This window comes from Egretta garzetta, unplaced genomic scaffold (genome assembly GCF_000687185.1).
Source record: "Egretta garzetta isolate BGI_Z169 unplaced genomic scaffold, ASM68718v1 scaffold72, whole genome shotgun sequence".
Taxonomy (NCBI): domain Eukaryota; kingdom Metazoa; phylum Chordata; class Aves; order Pelecaniformes; family Ardeidae; genus Egretta; species Egretta garzetta.
This window is the reverse complement of record NW_009259032.1, coordinates 2,462,505-2,488,457: the sequence shown is the minus strand read 5'-3', so window position 1 is coordinate 2,488,457 and position 25,953 is coordinate 2,462,505. Positions and strand designations below refer to the sequence as shown.

The 25,953-nt window shown below is 45.8% G+C and overlaps 1 protein-coding gene across 1 annotated transcript in view; it reads right to left on the bottom strand.

Annotated features, from left to right (window-relative positions):
• Nucleotides 1-25,953, bottom strand: part of UNC5C (unc-5 netrin receptor C) — a 166,868-nt gene that overhangs the window by 42,514 nt on the left and 98,401 nt on the right. The window contains exons 7-10 of the mRNA XM_009634765.2: nt 20,201-20,249; nt 7,662-7,842; nt 5,354-5,521; nt 3,906-4,070 (exon numbers count right to left, since the gene is read on the bottom strand). Of these exons, the coding sequence (XP_009633060.1) occupies nt 3,906-4,070; nt 5,354-5,521; nt 7,662-7,842; nt 20,201-20,249 (563 nt within the window). The remainder of the gene's footprint in view (nt 1-3,905; nt 4,071-5,353; nt 5,522-7,661; nt 7,843-20,200; nt 20,250-25,953) is intronic.

Genomic DNA, 25,953 nt, shown 5'->3' with positions numbered 1-25,953 from the left:
GATAGCTAGCCCTGTGTTTTGGAAAAAATTGAATACACAACTTAGCCAGCCTTTCATGAAAAGCCACAGTGGTCTACTAAAGCTGAGAGCTGAAGAAAAGGCACTGGTTGTCTCCCTCCGACCGTGCTAGGGCCAACCCTGTGCACCACAGGCATGATTTCAGAAAAGACCAACAGCTTTACCAGCATGCACAGGCACCAACCTCACGCCTACGGACTTTAGGTACTTATTTATTCAGAACAGGGAGAATACAATTCTGAACACCGTCACTTCAGATCCTCAACAGAAAGGACACGGGTGACGTGCTCTGAGCGTGACAGCCGCACGTCACAACTCACGTAATAGGCCTTCAGCATAACCATCCCACCCAGCCAGCTCCCGCGTTCTACACGTTTGCATTCCACACATAATGCAAAGCAGCATTTGGCCTGCCAGGGCCTTTTAGCAGTACCGCACACATGATCTCACAGGCACTCCAGACTGGGCCCAGCAAAACACTTCCCCTTGTACTTTGCTTTAAACATATTTGCAATCTAGTGAAGGGAACTAATGGTGCTGAAGTTTGAGCCGGCAGCGGGGTGCTTTGCTTTCTTAGTCCCCACACAGAACACCCACCAAAGTCATTAGGCGGGATGAGTGGAGGGCTAATTGCAGTATTTTGGTCTATAGCGATCCCCTGCGAGACGCAGTGTGTGCCTTTAAACGTGTTGTTCCTTGCACTGAAGTATCTACCACAGTACTCGCACTTCAAATGGGAAATAATGCAACTATGGAGGCAATAATGCAACTAGTGTGGGTGGTAACCAGCCAATTCTTCTTACACCTACAGCATATTTTGTTCCAGAAGACCATATTAATGCTATTAGGGGAATTACAAAATTGTTATAATGGGACCTGCTAGGCAATATTGTGTTTTTGGAAACTTAAAATAGTAATGACCGCCCTAAATTTTCACTACAGTTGCTTTTCTTCTTCAATTCAGCCTGCTGTCTCTCTGCAGGCTCTCTAGTTTAATGACTGTTAATCCTTTCATGTTAACAGAAAAATACTAACTACTGGATACGGGAGTGTGTGTGTGTACTAGCAAGATCATTAGTCTGAATAAATGTGACAGCAGAGTTGCACAAGAAATGCCACAGTTAGTGGTAAGCACAAACTACAGCTTTGGGTGTAAAATACTGTAATTACAAGGGATGGAGAAAGCTCCACAGTTTTTATCCCCACAGAAATCGATAGTGGTGCAGACTGCTGCTCTTTGCTGGAGCAGGGGCAGTCTGATGAAAGAGCTTATTGATTTATCCAGCTGATGCTACTGTAGTGAATAATAGACTGGAAGAGAAAGGGCTTGTAAATTAGACTCATTCAATCCAACATTTTCCAGGATATCTTTTATGTATGGCTATATAGAGATATATATTTACAAGTGGGTTTTTGTCAAAGCAACAGCCTAGCGACTCCTGGTAAGAGGGTCTGTCTCCAGTCTGTCAACTGCACTCACGGTGCTGTCAACCTTCAAGCTCTCCCTAAAGACTGACACTAAGGAGGAAGCACCAGGGCACTTAGGAGCAGGATTTGGCTACGGTGCAGGTAAGCAGCTGGCCAACACCTCTCCTGCAGGGCTACAGGCACAGAGGAAAGGTGGCTGTGTCTCCCCCCATGCCACCTGTGCCGTGACAGACCCACTGGCACAAAGGCATTGGAAAAGTCTCCTATGGATCCACAGGTCCCTGGCTAGGAGAAACACCAGCGCCAAGTCAGCCCCCACCAGCCTCAAGTAACGTGGAAAGAAACATGGTGTTTTAGGAATGAAAGGAGTCCTGTGTTTCTTCTTAGCTCAGCAAGCAGATTTGCTATGAATCTAGAGCCACACCGGCAAAAAAAGTAAGTGTTCAGATTGGGTTTGCATAAACTGAGAAGGAGAAAGAAAGAAAAAAAGAGAGAGAGCAGCAGGCATGCTGCCACCAAGTACAGGGAATCAATCTTCTCAGCAGTGATGGATCAGGGAGCAGGACTGTAAGTTTTACAGGTATATGAAACCCCGCGAGTATAAAGACACCATTAAAACATTGCCATTAAATTCCAGCGCTGAAGGATGATCACAGCCCCTGGAGCCAAGCAGGTCAATACGTGACTGTATATTTTTCATTACCATTTTTTATATACATATATATGAAGCAGAATAGGATGCACAACAGCCTTACCCTCTCTCCCGCTGAAGACCTCTGCTTTATACTCAGCAGCCACTTTCACAAATAAAATGCAATATACCATCAACAGATAAATGAGATCCCTACAGGGCTTTTATTTTGCCGTACCATTATATCTACTTTTCCACAAGATTTCTGCTTAAATGGCTCTCTTTATGCACATACACAAAGATGACATACACCTGTCTAAATATAATCCGAATGCAAAGAGCTCTTCTGGATGAGGAAATGTATCTTTTCTTCCTAATTTACCATAATGACTTATTCACACTGCTAGAGCTAGGGGTGCGTTAGCTTCCCCACTATAAAAGTCACCTAGGTGTTATACAGTAAGACGTGGCTGGATTTTTTTTTTTCCCCCCTATCTTTAGAAAAGAACAAGAGAGGAGGTCTGAATCTCACCCTTCTGTCTTCCCCATAAAAACAAATGTTCTGAGGAATTGCAGCTTTATCGGCTGCTGACATTGACTAATAGTTTTTAAAGTGATGAAAAGTGTTTCTGCAAGCCACGCTAAAGAAGCCTTCTTTGTAAATCTGGGAAACCTCAGAGCAAATGGCCATGCTGTGCCATAGGGTAGCTCAGAGAGCGCTGCCAGCACAGTAGCCACCTATATGGCACTTATTCACAAAGCAGACCTATTTATTAGCTAGTAGTGTCACTCTTCTGTCATCGTGACTATTTCTGTCAAAAGTAACCTGCCTTGGAGAATAAAAAGTCCTGACTCCTTTTTCATGAGAGAATTCAAAGCATTATATGACCTGGACAAGTAGATAGCGGACAGTTACAGCGACAACTCTCTGGGAATCAGAGAGCTGAGGCTCGACAGAGAAGTACTGCAGAGAGACAGCACGAAGGAACAGGAGAGAGGTGTATGTGAGGATTTTGGCTCAGGTTATTGTGCTAACAAAATGTGAAAGGAAGTTTCAATGCACCAGCAGAACAGAGTCAACCTAATTTTTGAGAAGGGATGGGGTGCAGAGAAGACTAATTGTTATCAGCATATGTCAGAATCACACTACAAGCCTACTTTTTTTTTAATTCTTGCTCTTATTAGTCACAAAGGTGGGACCACAGCATGAACAGGCACAGGCAGAAGAGACTTCAGTGCCAGTGCTGATCTTCATGAAGCTGCAGCATGCTGATAACTGTATGAAGTTTGCATAGGCACTGCATAGGTACAGGGTAGCTCTTGCTACTACAGGGCACCTCAAATTCAAAAAGGGACATAACTATTATATGTAGAAACACATGCACCCACCATTCCTGACAGTAAGAAGCCACAAGCTAATCTGCTTTGCCAAATTTACTCTTTTGAAAATGCTGCCTTTGCCCTAAACCCTCTGGTTTTCATTTGCATTGTCATGAGAGTCACTGCCGAGCCTCCTTGGACAGATGCTGAGCTGGTGTTAGAGAGAAGGGCTGTCTTGTGGGGAGGGCAAGGGGGAGAGAGCTCTGTTATGAGACTTTCTAATTCACTAATTTCTTCACTGCTCAACTTCATAAACCTCAGACAGCATTACATTCACCTTCAAGGAAGAAGAGTGGGGTGACCAGACTGGTGAGAACTGGATTAACTAATTTCTCCATCCTATAAACGATTCTGTGAATTCAAGTCATTGATGCTGATCTGCAGCTATTGCAGGTTTTTCTGTGGCCACATACATCTCAGATCCTGGAGCCATCACGGCAGCACTTACCCTGCATGCAGAGCCCGTCGGTGCAGTTCTTGGACTGCAGCACCAGCCCCTCACAGTCCTTCCCCCCGTTTTTCGGCGCTGGGGCCGTGCACTCCCTCCGGCGCCAGTGGGTGCACTCCGTGCCGCAGGTGGACCACTTGCTCCAGGACGTCCACTTGCCATCCACTGAGACAAAGAAAGGACATGACTTGTTAGCGGGGTACATAAAAGTGAGACCGAGCGAGAGCGATGCACGGCTCGGCACAAGCCAGCCCCCAACTCCTGGCCATTCCCAGCAAGGCAGAAGGATCGTCAGCCTGCTCTTCTTAAAGTCCTGTTTCTGGCCTGTAAATGCACATTCGCTCTCCCTCTCCTTTCTCTCTGCCCCAACCCCATTTCTGTTCTTTCCTCCCCTTTTTATAAACTTGTCAGCAGTTCATCTGTGCTCACTGTGTACAAGTCGGGAATCTGTGATTTTTTTTTTTTTTTGGCATTTTTTAACGCAGAGGTTAAAGTTCAACTTGGCCAGAAATTCTTCTTTAGTAGGAAGATGTTCAATGTTAAATAGTTTTTATTAAAAGAAATATCTAGAGGCACTGATCTATTTCACATCAGCAGAATCAGGAATGTGTTTAGTGCCTTTCAAAATCCCACAAATGATTTTCAAAAGCACTACACTGAACAGCTGAAGAACAAACTATGAAACTGTTCCAGTGACACAGTCTGAGCCAGGAGTTTGTCACTTGAAGTAGCGATCCGAGATGAAATTCTAGCTTTTCAGTTTCACCCACCACTAAGACCTGGCGTCAGATGACCAAGCTTCACAAGCTGAAGACAACCCTACTGCCACCGACCTGAGTGGGACTGCAGAGGTAGGAAAGCACTGGACAACAGGAGAGATGGCAGAACTTTTGTCACAGAAAAGCCACCAGCTACCTTGTGTGTCCTGGAGCAATTTTGTATTTTTCAGAGGTTTACATTTAAATACCTTTTAAAGGTATGCATGCCCATCTCTTCCCAATATAAATGTCTTTGTACTTGAAGTCAGGTAAATACACATCTCAAATTTAACATCCACATCCCAGATGCTCCACTTGCTGTGACAGCTGGACTGCACAGACATTGCAAATATATTTACACTACAGTTGCTTTCTATATTCAAATTCCCGTCCTTTTCCAGAGCTTTCAATCTTTATCTCCTACAATTTGAAGCTCTGAATGTCCCCCAAATCCCCTGAATTACCAGGTCTGAGACACCGGTGCAAGCTGCATGCAAAAGTGGGTCTGAATCCTCTCCTGCTTGGTATAATGTGCTCACTCTTTTATCTACTTACGTAATATAATTTCAGATTCATTCACTGAAATGTTGGATTTATTAATAAAGAGGAGGAGGCTTTTGTAATAGTCTTCTGAAATGACTGGTGAGAGACAAATTATTTGTCTAGAGCTATGTACTGTTCATACTGAACCTGGACACAGAGTGGTGCAAGCTATTTTCTGAACACTCTGGCCCTCGCAGAAGGCACCGCCATTGAGTGGGGCAGGATTGGTGCAGGTCCTCGTACGCTTCTGAAAGCCTCTCCCGCATCGGCTGTTACAGACTGACCACTCAGTCCAGGTGGACCAGCCTCCATTCACTGAAAAGCAAGAGAGAAAGAGTATGATCGCATAAGCAAGCCGTCCTGCTCAGCCCAAAGGCGCCTCTGGCTCCATGTCACACTGCCTCTGACAGCAGAACGTCACAAGTGATGGCTGGGTGGGGCGTGACGAGAAGCGACACTGAACAGACACAAGCCCACGTCTCCAACGTACCGCTGGTACAGCATGCCAGACGTCGTCATACGAGTCGCAGAAATGCTGAGGCTGAATGAAAAACACCGTCCGATGACTATTAGGGCTGGCAGGTGACCTGCTGCCTTCTCCTGCAAACCGACCTGACCCAGCACTAAGCACCTGGTGGCGTGTGTATGGCCGAAATCTCTGCAGGTTCAAAGAGCACCCACAGCTCTGCCAGCCAGAAGCCTGCACTCTGAAAGCTGCACCATTATTCCAAAGGGAGATAACCCGAGCTCCAGCTCATTCTCAGATGTACCCATTATCTATGCATGCTAAGACACCCCCATGCTTTGATTAGAAATTGGTAATTTTCTTTCCAGAACGTAATTTCAGGATGTCATGACAACTTCACCCACCCCTCTGTGGACATCGCTGACGCACGTAAATGTCCCAGCACTTCCATAATAGATATTTAAGCTGTTCAGAGCGAACTCATACTAAATGCATTTTTACTATTGGACTTTGGGAAGATATTTATGCTGACTCTCTTTTTCACACCCCTCAATTTCTGGGATAGATGGATGGGTGAAGAAGGAGGTGTGCTGCTCTATCTAATAATGTCATCACCAGGGTATGGATAACATACTAACTGCTCAGATTCCCTAAACCCAAATGTTAGTGATACAACAAAGCCCTTAAGCAGCTCTGGTAGCAAACCCCATAAAAATGGCCGCTCCCCTACATATGCCTCTTGAATGCCCTGTTGAAAAAAAATCCTGTATATGTATGAGGAAGAGTTACAGTGTGCCTACATCTTATGGTTGGACTTGATGATCTTAAAGGTCTTTTCCAACCTAAGCGATTCTATGATTCTATGATCTTTATGTTTCTGCATTCATCACAGTTACAAACCACAGTGCTCTTGCGTGGTCCATCCCTCAATATCACAAACACTGCTAATCAACTCAATTCAGTCAGTTTTCTATAAAAACTGAACTAAAAGGCCCTCATTGTAACTTCAGGGAGGCAACTGCTTACAATTAAATCTAACTGCTACCCTGAATATGAAATGAATATTAGGGATAATCATAGGGATTTTTTCCTACTTGTCTATCCTATAATTAAGCTGATTGTAAGGAACACCAGGACAGTCAGCTGGCACGTTGTCAGAGCAGGTTTTGTTCTGGTGGATACCCCTGCCTGGGACGCACCGGGGCAGTAACTTTGCAGGGGCAAAGGCTCGGACTAGTGGGGCAGAGCTGCAGCGCAACCCAGCCTGGAAGAGACCCCAGGAGGGCATCTCATCCACCCCCCCCACCAGCCAAAGCACAGCCATTCTCAATATTAGATTGAGGCTGCGGATGCAGACACAGAATAATGTTATCTCATGCTTCATAGTCCCCTGATGTTTATTTTTAAGCTAGGTTGTCTGCCTATGAACTACAGTCCTGAAGTGCTTTGCTACTTTGCCCCTGACATTAGAGTATGTTTGGGCAGTAGGCACCAAAATTTAGTTGATTTAAAGAGATATAAGAAGATGGAAGATTCTGCTGTGCTCTGACCAGTATCTGGAAGCACAAACTTCCTTTCAGTTTTCCTCTCATTCCTGAAAAGCGACGCTAAGAACATGAAATGCCTTGGTAGAAAGCAATGCCTTGGACGCTCCTGCTGGAGGAACTGCCCTAACGGCTCTTTGCTGCATCCAGCCGGCGTGTGTTATGGCAACAGGAGCAACCACCTTCTCTTCAGTGAGGCAACTGGCTGTTTGCGTAGGTGCCTGTTCCTCCTTTAATGCCGTTGTCTGTCACCCATAAGCCAAGCCACCAGATCTGTACTTCTGAGTATTTTTGGTAAAGACCCCTGACTGCAGTCGCTGCACATGGCTGCAAGTCAACAGGCAGCACAGGCGTCCCAGCCTGGTCATTTTGCACCCCCCTCCTGCCCCACCGCTTGCTTTGAGCGTGTGTCCATCCACGTGCAGCAGGACAAGGCATCACTTACCATAGACGATCACCGTCGCCGTGGTGCTCTTCCTTTTGGCCACAATGTTTTTGGCGACACAAGTGTAATTGGCCGTGTCAGAAAGCCGGGCTTGCTTAATGATCAGGTTGTGATCAATGGTGATGTAAAAATTTCGGTCTTCCACTGGATCAATCACCTCTTCGTTCTTCAGCCACTCCACCTTAGGGTTTCAAAGGGCCAGAGGGGAGGCAGTGAGTCAGCACCAGGTCACACCACAATGGGCACAGCATCTGTGATTGCATTGCTCATCCCAGAAAGCGCAACGAGTCAAGGCACATCACCAAGGACTCACCTGAGGCACGCTGCCAACTGCAATGGGACACCAGGGCAGAAAGGCGGGAGAACACCCTTCATGCCTACCCTTTCCATCAGGTCCCCTTCCCTCCCACCCTTCCACACAACAGCTGTCTTGCCTTGCCTCCAAAATACCAATGCATTTTCAAAGGCTGCCAGCTACTGTACAAAGAGCTGATCTATGTTTTCAGGGTCTGAGGTAAAGGTTAAGGAAAGGGTGATACCTTAGGACCGTATCTACAAACAGAAAATCCCCTTACAACATCAGAAACACTACAACAGCAGAGAACTCACCTGTTCTTCTGTACGTCGTGTCTATTGGGCAGTTAATAGCACAGTAACCTTGTACGTACCTGGGTCTAACACAATGAGGCCCTGCACGAGTGTAGGTCCCACTAACAAATTACAAACATGCCAATGTTTTTAAGTATACATGCACTCACACGTACATGCATATTATTGTTTTGCTGTAATCAGCATTAAACAAAATAGAGACAGTTACCAAGGAAATAGGGAATCACAAAGACTACATCAGTGCTTATTTTTCCCTTTCCTTTATGTAAGCTATATTTTATTTTAATAAAGCGTAATTTCCTTGGTTACACAGAAAAATATTTTCACATGTGATTTTTAATCTAGACAATGTTCTCTTTATTGCCTTCCTAAAGAAACACCCTATTATACCCCAGCTGACTGCTGCGAGCCACCCTAATGTAATTTGGCTGCAAATCTAGTAGCTTGTTTTCATTTGAACTGAGCGTGCTCTAAAGGATGGGACTGGGGCCCTGGATGGATCAAAACTGGGCCTTCATGTCACTGGATCATTTCAGCTTGAGCCCAGGATTTAAATAAAGGAAAAAAACCATAAACACAATCAACTTGCCAGACCTGCGAGGTGCTAACTGCCAAGACCTGCTCTCCCAAACCCCACTTTTCCAAAAACATTTGAGGAACTGCCCGAGCACTGGCATACCCCAAACCCAACAGAGAACCTGCTCCCCGCCTCAAGACAGCCATACAGACCACCCTGAGCTGTGAGGAAAAAATCGATGGCCTCTCCTGGTGGTAAACACAGAGGGCTCAATTCATCCCCAGACGGAGCCGGTCTAATGCTCGCAAGACCACTGCTGGCAGACAGGGGCTTGGATTCAAGCTTCCCACCGCCCGCTACCCATCTTTAGCCCTACTTTAAGCAGCTCCAGCTCCCCTACCACAGTTTGGGTGGATGTGCATCAGGTGTGAGCTGCTTCCAAAGGTGTGAGCTGCTTCCAAAGACATACACCTTAGTCAATGTAAAGCCGCTGCCCCGAGGAAGGATTGACTGAAACCCTCCTCTCCCACAGCAGGTTGCTGAAGTATGTGGTAGTTTCACAACTATTGATACTGTACAGCTTACAATTGGTGGTGCAAAAAGGGCTGTGGAAATGGATATGTGTGTCTGCGAGGTACAGGGAAGGAAGAAAAAAAGACATAAACCTTTGGAGGCTGTGTTTCTGTCACTACAACATTCATGTTTTACCATGGAAGATACAAGCTCTTAGTCAATGTCCTGGTTTTCCTTGCCAGGATGACTAAAATTGTTCTTCCTTCTTTCTTGAATCCTAATAGGTATCAGGCATAATCAAGACAGACAGACTCCTGTTCAGTCAACAGCAATACTTAGCTCCTTCCTCACCCACAGGTCAAGTCTACATGCATCCCAGACTGAAAAACAAGCCAGGAGCTTAGCTGCCCACCAGTGGCAGGCTGCCCCTTAACCCCCGCCTCTCACACAAACAAAATGTCTTTCTTGATTTTTAATACAACTATGCATTTCTGGGATGGCGTACAGACTTGTGTCAGGACTCTAAAAGACCACACCTTGAATACTGTGTTCAGTTTTGGGCCCCTCACTACAAGAAAGGCATTGCCTTGCTGGAACATGTCCAGAGGAGAGCCACAAAGCTGGTGAGGGGTCTGGAGCACAAGTCTTACGAGGAGTGGCTGAGGGAACTGGGGTTGTTTAGCCTGGAGAAGAGGAGGCTGAGGGGAGACCTGATCGCCCTCTACAACAGCCTGAAAGGAGGCTGTAGCGAGGTGGGGGTCGGCCTCTTCTCCCTGGTAACGGGCAATAGGATGAGGGGAAATGGTCTGAAGTTGCGCCAGGGCAGGTTTAGGCTAGACATTCAGAAAAATTTTTTCACCAAAAGGGTTGTCAGGCTCTGGAATGGGCTGCCCAGGGAGGTGGTTGAGTCTCCATCCTTGGAGGTATTTAAAAGACGGGTAGATGAGGTGCTTAGGGACATGGTTTAGTGGTGTGATGGCAGTGCTAGGTTAACAGTTGGACGTGATGATCTTAAAGGTCTTTTCCAACCTAGACAATTCTATCATCCTGTGAAAGACTCCACAGGTGCGCTGCCACAGCCGTGTACGTACCACCTTCAAATCCACCTGCACTTTTCCTGTGCTCGTCCCATTGAGGACATCAGGACATCAGTGAGGACAGGACTACAGTCTTACATGGTCTAAATCTCACTCCAAAATGTTTCTGGTATGTCCATCCAACCGCATACTCTAGCAGCCCTCGGCACCATGCAAGGCTCCGTGCTCAAGCATGCGGTTATCTTTTTCCCGTGCTCTGCAACACCTTCTCTCACCACAAAAGCACACACACCCATATTCAGTCTGGGTCTCAGCTGATTAGACAAAATTAAAGCTATGAGCATTAAATTCCCTATCATCCCTGCAAAAACACCGAAGATGGTATGAAAACAGGAGTTGTCAATATCAGAAAAAAAAAAGATACTCTATTTCAGTATACTGCCTCTGGCTCTTCACCAGGTCTCTCAGGAAAAATATCCTTTGCACCTAATGGCTCACAGAATTTGCTAACAATAAAACATTAAGTTTGCAGAACAACAGGATGTCTTTTTTTCTGAAAAATCTGTTTTGCCAGTACATCGGTAGTATGTGTGCATGTCTAAACCCCATCTCTTTTACAAGATACCTCTTTAATAAATCTAATTCAGTCTTCTTCTGGCATCCAGGTTTTTATGATGTCATGAGCCTGTACACGTTGCAAACTGTAATGTCGTCAAATCTGAAGGGAGAATCTGATGGCTGGTTTGACAAAAGGTGGGACCCTCCTTTCATCCACTTTTCAGCCATCAGCAGAGCACCACAAAAAAGAGCACACTGCTCCAGCGGTTGTGTTTTCTCCCTCGGTCCTTGTCGAAATGGTAACTCATTAAACACACTGCAGCACGTAAATGAGACTTTTGTTGGGACTTATTTTCAGTTACTAACGGCCTCGTTTTTTTCTGGTGCAGGTGACTGCAGCGCCCAGCACCTCCAAACCTCAGATGTATTTTTTTGAGGTAACCAGAATAGGTGGGAGCGGGGTTGTTCTGCCACGCAAGTAGGAAGAGATCAGATGTCAAACACAAAAGAGAAGAGAACAGAGCGGAACAAGACAGTGTGATTTATGAATGACAAGTATGCAAACTGTTATTACAGAAGTTAAAAGCAACGATCTCCTTTGATGCCGTGTCATTCCCCAAGGCACAGCCCCCTCGCTGAAGTAGGCTGTTAATGCAGTCAATGCCGAAATTTATCCTGAATTTAATTCTGCTGCCTGAATAACGGTGACCGGTGCCCTGGGGAAACCGCCATGCTCGCAAGATGCTGGCGGATGAGGCCCTGGACATTTATGTGCCAGAGACCTGCACCCCTCCGGGCGAGCAGACAGAGGGGCAGCAGGGTACCCGCGGGCATTTCGGAGGGCACAGGATGCCTGTCTTGAGGGTAACACCAAATCACGCCTTTGTGGCTCCATTTTTCAACTCTCCGGAGAAGACGCTTCTAGAGCATATCTTTGCTTTTGCCTAAATATCGAGGATGTATATTTACTAGCTATAGTCACAACAATTCTTCAACAGGTACCTAGCTCTATTTATTCGATTAAATCAGGCATTTCCCACCAACTGTTATTAATAAATGTACAGATGGCTCTGCATATACATAGAAAAAGCCTGGGCATCAGTTTTTCCTTATCATAACAGAAATCATTTAATTGGCAACAATACTGCCATGAAGGATGGGGTAAGTGTTCCCTTATGGAGATGACAGCTATGGAAAATTACAACAACATGCAACTGTTTGGTTTTTTTTTTTTTACATATCAGCCCCCTGGAACAAAGCAGACCTAAAACCCCCATCTCTTTTTTTAGTGTTCCACTCAAGAAGGTATTTTGGTTATGTGTTTGCAAACTGACTAGCAAGAGAAGGCCCCTCTGCAAAGGTGTGAGTGTCGTGAATGAAATCCTGACTCACAGCAACTGGGGACGCTGAGAAGGTGGAGCGCACCCGAAGCTAGCTACTTTTTGGTCAGAGCTCTTTAGTGCTCTGGATGTAATTTGCGGAGCAGTGAGGCACGCGGCTCCTGCCAGCTGTGCTGGATCTAGGCATCCAGTGGTGCTAAGGCGCTGGCAAGCCTGCCGCGAGCCTGAGCCATCCTCGCCACCGCCTGAGGAAGCGCACGATCCAAGGCAGCTGTAATTTAGAGCAGGATACCTTGTGTAGCGTCTTTTCTGTCATCCCGCTCCCCAGTGAGAGACAGATGTGTTGTCTCTAATTATTCGCTGATTGGTATCGGGAGATACATTAACATAATTGGCACATTTGTTCTAACTAACAGAGGGAACCTGCCACATGCCACCCAACATGAAAAGCGAGGCCATCAGCAAGAACAGAAAACCCGCAATCGCTGCCCCGGCTGCACCTTGGAGCTGCAGCCAGACCTGGGATGTTTCCAGCAGCAGCCTGAAATACGGCAGCACACACAGAGACCAAGACTTGCAAAGCTGGGCCAGGCTTCTGTGCAGACTAAATGAACACAGGGAACATAAATCACACAAGCGATTACATGCGCAGGAAAAAGCTATTACGGAAGCTAATTGCTGACACAAATTTAGCCATGCCAAGTTACTAGCATTACTAGACACTTAAATCTCTTGGCACACTTGCCTACGCGTGACTGTTTTAGAATCTGGTAGAGCAACAGCACATCTGCTCCAAAAGAAACCCAAGAATGGAAAAGGGGATACGAGCTCATTGAGATCCTCCCCTCCCAGTTGTACGAGTCATTCCTTACACCTCTCGCAATCTGAAGGGGAAAGTCAGCAGGGTGCGAGTCCTGGATCCTGGTCTCTCATTCTCTCCACTGCAACAACATGCCCCACAGTCACCTTCAGAGTGGAGAGCACCTGCCAAAACCAGCAGATCTTCCACCCTCTAGACACAGGCAATTCCCCAGAAGAAACAAGATGCAAATGGCTCGGAGCAGCAAGAGATTTGCCTCGACAAAAGGCGACTTAGGATTCTGAGACCATTGCACCCCTGCCTTCCCCATGCCTGGCCGAGGTGGCAGGATGGCTTTCCATCTGGTCCCCCAGCTGCACCGGCGCCGCGGCTGGTGCTCTCTGCGGCTGTGCTAACCAGTGACGGCGGCACCGCTCGCCTTGCCGCAGTCCCTGCCGAGCTCACGTGGCCTCCAACAGCCGCAGGGGAGTCACAGCTCCCCTGCTTCACCTGAACGGTAACAACAGACATGCGCCCCATACCAGAGCGATAGTAAGGGCACACATACACACGCCAGTAAGAATAAAACATTTGTGAAGCTAACTACTGATTTGGACACAGTACAAGATGCCCAAGTGAGACTGAGAAAACTTGAGCAGTTTTCATACGGGCTATTGAGCCAGCAGCTATTTCAGGTACCTTGGGACTTGAGTGCCTCTTTGAAGAATGTTGTTTGATTTTTGGACTTGGTTTCACATGTATGCTTTCATCCCAGCAACTGCCTGCTGAAGAGGATGCTGTCCTCCATGTACTACTTGCTGGGAATAGATTTTGTACCCATTTAGGTTAAAGAAAAAAAAAGCATGGTCTCCAAAGAGGCTGAAATTACAGCTATGAGAGACTGCAAAACACATATTGAGAATGAGACAGCACATGCAAACTACCATGACATTTTGTTCAGTTGTTGCTACTGTGCTTCTGCTGCCAATAAAGGGGAATTTGTGTTCCTGCTGTGGAAACACTTCCTTAATTGCACATATATCCAGCTTTCTGCTTGAGTACTAAAATCTACACAGGGTGTATGTACAGCTGCTGGATGTCTCCAGCCCTATTACAGCTTCGCTTTATGCACAACAGGGAAGTGAAGCCTCACAGAAGAAACTTCAAAGGCTGAGGTGGACTGGTAGCAGCAGATGGAGAACTTTATTTTGTAGAGCCTCAAAATCATATACAGATCACAGCATTATTAAGCGAAAACCACAGCGGCTGCCATGGGGCCACCATGGAGTTGCTGGGCTTCCTTTCCCACCTGAAAGAGGGGCTTGAGCTGGAGGTCCCATGGCTCATGTCTGTTGGTTGGCACTTTTGGCACCACAGGGGCCTGTGGACTCCCCAGCCCATGAAGCAACAGGGAGGGGTCTGTCTGAAAACAGCTTTAAATGAGTTACCAATGTGATGCCTGCGGGTTCTTTGGTTGGACAGATCCCATTCTCCACAGCACAGAGCTATATGCTTTTCAGGATCATTAAATTCAGTAAAAGAATAGGATGCTGGGGGGTGGCTGCAGTCCCTGAGGACAGCCCCTTTCCCATCCTCCCTGAAAGTTGCATAGTACCTGTTGTACAGAAAACTCCTTCTACGATTTTTGAAAGGCATACAGGATTTTCTCCAGGTTACACTTTTTAGTGAAAGAAAAACATCAGCTCTAGAAGGACATGGAAATTCCTGAGCAAACCCCAGCAAAACCTGATCAAATGGCTCTTGAGTGACAGCTGACATGCGCTCTGCAGACTGCATTTTGGAAATACCTCCGTTAAAACATGGGAGCATCATAATTCTTCATGCCTAAGGTGAGCACTGCATCTGAAGAAGTTACTGCCAGAGGAACTGACCAAGGCAAACGCTCTCACTGGGCGACTGAGGGTGCTGGCCAGAACTGGGGGCTCTGCAAAGCCCTGCTGGATGTAACTCTCACACTTCAGACACTACGAGGCCTGTTGGCTACAGGGAGCAAGAATCATTTGGTGTCAAAGTAGGACCTGATGGACTAATCTTGTTAGGCATCCAGAACAGTATCTCCAGGATGAGGAGCTATCTTCTCTAAGGGGAAAGCTGGGAGGTATGCTCATCTACCTCATCAAAAAATGCAGCTAAAAGCTGCGTATCTTCAAAAAATATGCATAAGGTAAAATGCTGCTCTTTCTGAATACAGCCTGAAGAGGAGAGGTAGTTTGTGTTAGCTAAACCAGCATCCCAGAGCCATCTTCGCTGCAAAAAGCAAGCTGCAGAGAGGATAAGCTAGAAGGGTTCATTGTGATGCTCTTGTAGAAAACCTCCCATTGTAATATTTTATGGAGGACCTAGAAACCTGACTGTTCTCCACTCCCACAGATCCTCCTTGCCTGTGGTCAGATCCAATCATACAGAAACTTGATTCACTTAGGAGGCACGCTCTGTCCTCACGTATGCTGGCATCAATGGAACTGCACTGGAAAGGAAAAGTATAGGGGTAGATCCCATAGAAAATGCAGGCCTCAGAAAACTCAGTCCTGCAAGAAGACCTGCACAACTCGGCCTGGGTTTCTGCACTGTGGAAATGAACTGGTAGGAAATGTAAAAATAAGGCCACCTAAGCTAGTAGTCAACTATTTCCCAGGAAAGCACAAGACCCAAATGCAAGCCTATCCTCAAGCAGGGCGTTGTAACCTACCTCTCATGCTTCTCAAAAGAGCGCCCTGACCACCCACCAGTAGATCGGGGTGTAAAAAGTATGTAAAAAGGAATAGAAATGCATGGGAGCAGACAGCAACAGCTACGGGGAGCTTTATCCTGTACTTTTGGAGAAGGACGGGTCTGCGTTGCCAGACCTTACCCAATGGCTCTCCAGGACAAAACAAATGAGCAGTCCTCATTCATTTTGGGCCGTGCTCCTTCTGCACACAAACCTGCCTCCCTCCCCGCCCTTCCTCCCATTGACACCTGAAGGCAGTGCTGCTGTGTGTTGCAAGGCACTGCAAAGGACAGTGTCACTTCCCAGCTAATTAGTATTTGTGGCCACAAACTCCTCTGCTTGCCTCTCTTAGAGCTCACTTTCCTGCCGGGAATATAAACCACTGCCTCAGCGACACACACCTGCATGGAAATGCATACACATGAACTCCCAATTAAGGGATAACTGCTGCAAAACATAAGTGGCTCTCACAAAACACAGCGAACAGCGGTCATATTAATAATCAATTAGATGGAGCAGCCACCTGATGTTGCCTATTTGGAGAAGTCCCCAGCTTCCACCAGCTTGTGCCTGTGCAAATGCAGCTGCATTATGCCTGTGTCACAGTCATCTTGACTCGGCAAAACACCCTCTTCTGCCTCTTGACTCAGAGATGCTTTTCCTCTTGCTCTAGTTCCTAATTAAAGACACGAACGTGGATAAATACCACGTCCAGTTTTAAACTCAACTGGGTCACCAAACTGTACGTTACACCCTGTTCTGCAATTAAAGTACTCTGTGAAGCACCTCAATTATAATTAAAGAAGCAATTATCCCCCTGTTAAAGGCTCTGCAAATCATATATTTCAACGCAAAAGTGCATCTGGCAGCTTATGGCATATTAACCAATCTTACATCTCATTGACGTGTTGATCTATAACCTATCGCAACGAGCTAATTTGATGTGACTTGGTGTCTCTAACTGTATTTTATCACAGGCAGTACAATGCTGGCATCTTTCAAAGAACAAATTAAATGAGCTAAGGGGTTAATTGCTATTAACTCTGCCATTACTGTTGGAGCATCGCAGAACGGGAACCTTCCTGCCTCCTCACGTTAGGTTTGACAAAATGCACGCGTGGAAGAGAGTGGCATCGAAATGGATGCTTCTGCTGACACCGGGGAGCTGGACCTGTCTGACTTCTGCTGAGCACCGGCAGCTCCCACTGAGTCTGGCAGGTCAGGCCCCTTATCTCACCACCGTATCCTATTTCTCCCCACTGAGGAAAAGCAGAAGGCAGGGAAGCATGGAGTACACGGTGTTGTTTGGTTTTATGTCCATTCCTTTTTTTTTTAATTTCCTAGCAGCTGTGCTGGTCCTGCTGCTGCTTGCCCGAGCCACGCATGGGAAAAGACAGAACATCTACCCAGGTGTTTCGGAACCTGTAGGTAGGCTCAGCTTGATATTGGCTGTAGAACTGGGAGTGGGGAGGCATCCCACGGCGCAGCTGGCACCGACGCTGGTCGGGGCTGGTGGACAGGGGTGTAATGGCCCCAAAGAAGCTGACTTGGTTTTCCCAGAAACCAAGCAAACCCTCAGCTCCTTGCTTTGTCCCAAATGAACAAGCAAGACGTACTTTGATTTGACCTCAGGCCACGAGGCTGGTGTATTTTAACACACCACCTTCTATTTGGATCTTGGACTTTTTTTTTTTCTAGTGGCCGTGATCTGAGCCTACTCTAATGCTCGTCATGTCCTAGTGGATCTGAGGGACTGGTAAGCGCTGCCTTAAAAGCTTTGCCTGCCCACCTCTGTCTTTGTCCTTCGTGCCCTCTGGAGCAACTGTATGCTGCTGTGTGGTTCAGCTTTTCAGTAATAGTAAGATCTGCTCTAGCATTGATCCGTAAGAGCTCCACACAGTTAACTGCAATTAAATTTGCTGGGAATTATAAGAGTAAATTCCCCAGCTACTGAAAAGAGGACAGGATGTATCCCCGAGCGTGGTTGTTCCCACCACTTTGAAATACCAGGAAAAAAGCAAAATGAAGCAGGAGAATAAAATTAAAGAGAAAAAGCAAGGGGAAGGTGCTGGGACTCTGGACTCCAGCATTACATTACACTGAATGTGTGTTTGTAGTTTCACAAGCGTAACATTTTCTTCCTCTGTTTTGGTATTAAATCCAGCGACTCCTTCAGAAGGCAGTAAGTGGAAAAAACCCGAAACAAAACACTGCCCAGAGTGGGAAGAGTCTGAGGTGCATGCTCACCAAAGCATTTGGAAATGCTGCTCACAGCTGCAGCGTATGCATTACCTTACTCGGAATCAAAGCAGTCTTTCAACAAGATGGAAAATAGTCTCAGCCTGCTGCCTGCCTTCTCCCGAGTCCTTTCTTACTTAGTTACCTGTACCATCATATCAGAAACTTCTCCGAACAAATAAACCAAGTCTTAAACAAGGAACTCATTCATCTCTAAATTAAAATAATCATGTAATCCTTGAACCCACCAAGTTGCGTTTCATCCTTCCATTTTTTTTAAATTTATCTTACCCGCTGCAGCAAGTGGCTGTAATAAAGTGTCACATTAAGGTATTCATATTCATTAGTGTTCAGGTCTTTGTTCTTTTAATAGTGTTGGAAAGAATCTACAAAGAGGCTGTATTAGGCAGCTGTCCAATCTGGGCGTTTGATCTCCTTCTGACTTCAAAAGTCAGAAAAGGAAAAAAAACAACATTGAGAATGGTTCTTTTGAATGTCAGACGGGGAGTATACGATTTCTGAGCCTGCCAAGTGTTAATTGGTGTCTGCCCTGACCACGGTACAAATAAGATTCAGAGCCAGTTAATGTACAGTCATGAATCTCAGCTATTGACGGAGCGAGCCAGGATACAAGAAGGTAGGAAAAAGTGCAGTTATTATGAGAGCAGCCCACAGAGGATCTTTTCAGAGATCACTTCCACGCATCATGTTAAATCATGCTGTTTGGGTCCCAGCCACCCGACCAGGCATTACAGACCTTTCCAAGGGAATAACCGGACCGGCTGCTGAAATTTCAGAGGCGTTTGTAACACTGCACTCAAACAAACTACCCGTCACCATCAATCTCTGTTTCTAGCAGAGGTAATGAAGTTCCCCAGTACTACCCTGCACCGCCTGAGCAACGTATCCCATTGCAAACACTCCTGTCATGGCAGAACAGCAAGTTGATTTGATGCAAAGAAGCATCAGAAAGGAAAATAAAAAATTGCTGCTAAGTTCCTGAGGAAAGCCAGCTGATTAGTATTACTGTTGTCAGCAAGCTGGCTTGGCAGACCTAAATGCTCTTTACTGTTTTGGGGATCTTAATGGGGAAGGAAAATAGCCTATGGAAAAAGAAAATGGGAAAAATCTTCTATGCTAATTATTCCTTCCGATGTTTGTGGACATGTTTCTGTAATTCTGATTAAATCTAAACTTGGGTTAGATGGGGAGGTAACACTTTAAGCTTCATCTCCTGAGAAATCAGTCATCAGTGCTGAGTGACAACCACTTTGCTACTTAGCCATGACAGTCTAACTTATCCTAATGCAAATTGGCAAGACTTTCTTCTGTGCGTGGCAGAGGAAAACCGAGGAGAATTCAGATAGGGGAATTACCGTCATTAACAATCAATTTTTCTCTTAACAGCCACAGCAGATTTAGGATTTCAGAGGCCCCCCTGTGACTCAGAGACACCCCCCCCCATGAGCAATGAGGCTGAAGCCAGAGCCACCACAGCCCTTAGGCAAACTCCTGTTCACGGGGATGCCCGCTGCTGCCAGTGGGCACAGGTTTTGCTGAAGGGCAGGCTTGCTCCTGCCAGGTGGAGGGCAGGCTACCCACTCCTGGTTTACTTAAATGCCAGTAGGAAAAACAAATAAGACCCTGAAGATGGATCAGTAGGCAGACACATCCCCTACTTGCCCCCACCTAATGCCGCTTCACCGGGGAGCCCGTAATGGACCACAGTACATCCTCTCGTGCTGAGCTGGCCGGCTGGTGCACACACAAGCACATGCACAGGCGTGTGAGGGAAATATACCCTGGCAAACTAAAAGTGAAAACATCTTTATACTGTGCTTAGAAGGTGCCTCTCAGAATAAGTGAAATGGGTTTTTTTCTTTAAAAGGAAAAGGAAAGATAGTAGGCTGGTATTAATATGCTCCACCAGGTACATGTCCCTTGGATGCCAGCTATAACTGAGATTTTTGAAAGGGAGGAAAAAACTGAAACCAAACCGCCTACCGCTCTGCCCAGCAAGGCACCATAATCCAAAGCCATTAATCAGCTCCTGATCAATCTTGGCTATGAGCAGCAGTCAGTCAGCTCTCCATTACCACCCCTTCATCGTGCCATGCCCTCACTCACTGGACCATCAGCCACCAGACAGGCCTCAGTTAGGATGTCCAAGTGCCAGGACACTGCTGTTGCTGCTCACCTCGGCTACTGGGATGCCTTCGGGGGGCCGGCACTGGAGCAGGGGAGATCTGGGGAGGGAGAAGAAGAACAAGAATTAGTAGTATTAATAGCTGGTTGGTTGTAATTTACATTTGATTGCCATACTGCATAAATGCAAGAGATCTTTCTCAACAGTGAAAGTAGCATTTCTGCTCCCTGGAAAGTGAAGCATTTTTAAAAAAGGCTGGGGCATGTTTTCACTTCATTCCAACATTAAGCAGTCAAAGGTTTCATAGTGGATTTATTATTTATATTGTGGTAGAGCATGTGAACCCAGTGAGGATCCAAGGCCGCACTGTGGAAGGTCATGTCCAGACACAGAACAAAAAGAACACAACTCCCTTCTTCAGATAATTTACTGTTCAGATAATTTACAGTTTGGCAAACTATGCCAGTGAAGTACTAAAGAAAGTTACAGAAAATTAAATAAATCTGTAAAACTACAGCACGTAAGCTGAGTTGTCTTAAACTCATGGATGAAAGTGCTCATGCTGCGATTTAATGTACTTTTAGTTTATAAGCATTAACTTTACAGCTTTAGCTAACTTGTGTTCACCTTATCATTATCCCAGTAGCACTAATTAATTAATTAATTAACAACAACAACAACAATAATAATAATAGTAGTAGTAGTAGTAGTAATAGTAGTAGTAGTAGTAGTAGTAGTAATATGGAGCTCAACCGTGCTTGGATCCCTGCACAGCACCACAGAAATGCGGCGGGCAGAGGGAACATCGAATGGGTCTCCAAATGTCAGACCAGTTCATCATACCAGACAGCTGTGCACTCTGGCTTTTTTGTATGCTGCTAATATCTTTGTGTTGGTGGTAAAATGGACTTGAGAAGTTCCCTCCTTACCACCAGCTCCATATTTCTGCCTCAGACTGGCACCCTCTCTGCTGTGCCAGCGAGGACAGGGGTTTGGAGAACCGAGCATTCAGCCTCAATAGTGACTGGGGATATTTCCACCTGCTGCTGGTTCCTGCTAAAAATGGACATGGGACCGTGTTCCAAGTCACATCGGGAAGCTAGCCTGATTTTAAAAAAAAAAACCTTGCAAAAAAGTTATTTTTATTTTACTTTTTGTTCTGAAGTCAGACCAGTTCCCTATGCCAGCTCTCTGCAAGGTTGCACAAATACTCTTGTCATATCGGAAACAAGTCATATGGGTACACTTTAAAAGCCAAGTATTTCATATTTTGAAGCCATAACCTGCGGCTGTGTTGGAAAACAGATCACTGAATTGAACCAGTTTACAAATAAACCACCCAAAGGTTATTTTTTCATCTAGATTACCTCCAAGATCTGATGTACAGCTGACCCCAGGAACTGCATCAGCACTACCAAAGGGCAAAACCTGGGGACAGCGAATGGACAGATGGAAAAGGAGATGGGGCATCTGCCACCAAAATCAGCTCCCCTGAAACTCACCTTCGGAGAGCACAAGACCTCTGCCTCTTTGCCTATATCGGGAAAATGTGGTTGTTCAGCTACCTGGAATTAAATGTCAATCTACTAAGCTTTACCATAGCTGGAGATGCTGATTTTAAGTTGATAACGTGGTAAACATTAATGTCCTTAAACCCCTAGTGAAACTGAGGCATCTCTGTTCTTCCCCTGCACCGCAGGCACGAGAGGAGCGACCCCAAACCCTGCTCCCTCCCACCACCGTTTTTGCTCCCTCCGGCACATAGGGCAGGGAGGGTGGGAGCCCCTCTGATGGGACGGGATTTACAGCCGCAGTTTAGGAGTTTAGGGCACAAAAAGATAAGCTTTGGCAGATCTTACTGTGGTGATATAAGAAATTACTGCCTCCTGCTGTCTGCCTGTTTGGGGGTTACCCTCTCTCAAAAGGAAGCACAGCCACCTCACTACAAAATCCACCATTTTAACCTCAGTTGTTGATGCAGGGGGCTTTAACCTACACCAGATAACTTATGGCAAAGAGGAGGAGCAAACATCTGGAAGTGATCATTTCTTAGGATGACATGCCAAGCTTCACCGGACTGTGCCTGTCAGCATCCTTATCACACTGGAGTTATTCCAGGCCAGCGAGGCTCGTTCACGTGAGAGCGACCACAGCAAGACCACCGGTCAGATTAGGTTAGTCTCTGACACCCGTATATAGCTCCCACCACATTGCCTGCTCCAGCATCACCAGCCCACCAGCTTCATCCCACCCTCTCTGACAGGCGAACTAGGGAACGTTTGGGTTGTATGGCTCAATTTGAGTAAAACCAAAACCCTCCAGGTGCCCTGTGGGTGGGATTTGTTCCAAGGACAAAAGCTGAGTTTTGGCTTGCTGTACTTCTGCACATTAAACACAGAGATGAGCAGCTCTTTCAGGAGCTGGGGGGTTCCCCAGGACACAACACCATTCCCTTGGCCCAGACTCCTCACACATCTTGTGGGCTTGGTATGTATCCTGGGCACACGTAACGCCAGGTTAATGCAGTTTGCTTTAGATTAGGAAATAACCCAGGTTATATTGCTAGCAGTACCCATGTGAACAGACCATTGATAGTTCCCAGGTATTTCCAAAGGAAAAGAATTACCTCCACATTGGGTACGACTTAGTGCATCTAACAGGTACACATATGTGCATGGTGCAGACAATTATAGCAGATGTATCGTGCTCTAATATCGCGGCTGAGGATAAATGAGAAAGTTACCGTGCTGGTAATGGAAGCATATAGGCACAGTAATAAATAGTACATTAATAATAGCTTTCAGGTGTCCAGATATGGAGGGGTGAAGACAATAGAGGCAGATTAGATAGATAATAATCTTGAGTTTTTTCCCTGACACGTTGATTTACTGTCCTGCCTTACCTTCCTGAAACATTCATAGAGCTCTGAAGTTCCCCATAGCCTCACGTGCACAATAATCACCTCTCTCATAAAGCACTTGCCTTTAAAAAAAACCCCAAATTTTAGTGCGTACAAGGGCAAATAGCATTAGTCTAGAAATGTGTAATAACAGTAAAAAATCCCACTTGAACTTCTTTATTATCAGCTGGAATTGTTGGGTGTGAACGGCCCCTTTTCCCGGGGCGGCGTTGCAGTGGGGCTGCGGCAGGTGAGACGAGCCCTGCGGGACCCCGGCTGCCCCCCGCCCGCGGAGCCTTGCTGCGTGCAGACGCTCGAACGGCGCCGCTGGATTCGAGCGGGTCAACGATCCACAAACTAAAATATACACTAAGTAGGGGCCTTGACATAATAGACAGTAATGTTCTCAAAGGAACCATTAGATACTATTGAGTAAATGATACTAATTTGGGGGATGGGGGGAAGTACATAATTGTGTATTTACAAGATCGGGAGCTCTTATGCCCTATTCTGTTGGCTCCCTCCCACGTGTTCCCAGCTTTATCCCACCAAAACTACCCACCACCTCCCACCACAGCCATGCCACCTACAAATAGCTACGGGTGGCGCCTGTGCAGGGCAGGTTTTACCCAAGCAAGCGTAAGGTTCTCTTGTTGTAACAGGCAAACAAGTTAACAAGGCGGTTTTTTAAGTGATGAAGAAGCGGAGGGCCTGGACAAACAACTTTGTCACCCGCTCTAACTATCATGAAAACACCCTGCTGGGACAGCACTGGGTTTTTAAATGACGGGGTTTTTTTTCTATGTCCTCTGCTATGATTTCTGTGGATAGCAACAACATCCTTCTAATTCTTCAATCTTCAGCTTCCTTTGCCATTTAACAATTATAGTCATCCCGGCAACTTCACACTGTCGACCGGGAGTGGGTGAGCTTGCTAATGTACTGGGGGACTTTGGATCTTCTCCAAGCAGAGTATTTTCAATAGCGCTTTTCACTTTTTGAAAGTGTCATATAAGTTACAGTTGCTTGCAAGCAAGGACAGAAGGGATACATTTTCCCAGAGAATGGTAAAAGACAAATAAAATACATCCCATTTAAAAAAAAGAAAAAAAAAGAAAAATTTTAACAATCTTCAGAAAATATGCCTGAAAAGGCAAACCAATAAAGCATTTGATCCATTCTGGGTCAGGACCTCTTTGTCTGTGAAGAGGCAGTGTGAATTATTAAAGCCTCGGGTCGGCAGCAGCCCTGTTAATGCGAGGCTGAGAGAGAGCCTTCTCTGTGCTCACCTTCAGCAGGGAGAGACACAAGAGAAAGGCGGTTGCACTTTCTTTCCGTTATTATTTTGGAAACGTCGAATAACCCCTGATTGTCTGTGTTAGCGATGCTCTTCTGCCCCTTATACAGGTAACATTGCCGCCACAGCTCATCTCTTCCGGAGCGGAGCAAGCCCTGGTGGACAGCGATGCTGAAGGGTCCGTCTTGTTTTTTCTCACCAGCCCTCTCACGTATTTCACCCAGCTGCAGGTGGAGATGTCACCACCGGGTTCAGGGGACAGCCAGCACCCCCATCAAGCACTTTCCCCTGCCTCTAACTTCCCTTCAAGGCTGTCTTCATAAAAAGAAACCGAGGAGAAGAATTAAAATTCTGGTCTGCCACCTTGAGCCAGACTCTATTTTCTTTACTAATGTGTAGTCTTAGTAAATTCAGAGGGGGCTCCTGTGGCATATATCGCAGCACATTTACAGCATACTTAAGATGAGACTTTCCTCCCAGACTCCTGAAATACTCCTGCACAACCCTCTCTGGGAAGGACAGATGGCTGCCTTCAGAGCTCCACTGAAGTGAGAGAATTTCCACATGCATAAAACTGAAATAGTATAATGGGAAATTAGAAGCTCAGTGTACACCATATTGTTAGCTTTATTTCTGAATCGCTATGCTTTTTGGGGAGAGGGGCATTAGATCTTAAGTTTGACGCACCTCTAAATGACTCCCTTTTACGTTTAATGCATTTTTAGCTTACAAACCACTCAGAAGTTGCATTTTTGCCTGCTAAAGTTAATAGTTTCTACAGGAACTCACGGCATTTCCCCACTTCCTTTTCTACCTGTCAACTTCTAAGAAAGAGCAAAGAATGACCCTATTCTTTTTTCTAATCAAATGTATTTTATCTCTTTGCTGTTCTGGGTTTTGCTGTGATGGGTGGGTGGGTAAAACTTTAAGGATATCTTTCATCATTTCTGAGAAATGCGATAAGAGGCAGACCAGACGCCTTCAAGGCAGTGCTAATGCAAGGGTGACTAATGAATGAGCATGAAAAACGGACACTTGTCAGCCAGGAATTAGATGTAAACCAGAAACGAACAGAACAATGCAGCATTACTGTCAGGGCAAGATGGATTTCTGCCCTTGGTAGACCTTAAAGACTCTGTGCTCCTTCTAGTAACTCCAGCGTCAACTTTCCTTCTGTAACAAAACAATTCAAAAAAATGAGCAAGCTTAAGGAACACAAAAAGAAAAACCACATTATTTTCTATCCAACTTTCATATTAACTATGCCCACTGAGAGAAGTACGTTTGGTGTGTGCTTTCAGGGAAATAAGGTTTCAAGAATGTGAAACGACCTTCACAAGAAGTACATATTTCCCTGTAGAAGATAGCTTGCTTTATAGGGGTAAGTATATACAGGCATCCATACAAAACCAAACATGTCATAAACAAAAAAAAATTGAATTAAAATACTAGGAAAAAAGGGAATATGGCTTGGTATTATTTTAAACAGTATTAGAGGATCAATAGGTAGCCAAGCTCTCGACTTCAAGTCTACCTCCTACCATTGAAAGTGTTCTCAAGAGGCAAGGTTCAATGCTGGTTTAATTTTACCTAGCCTAACAAGAAATA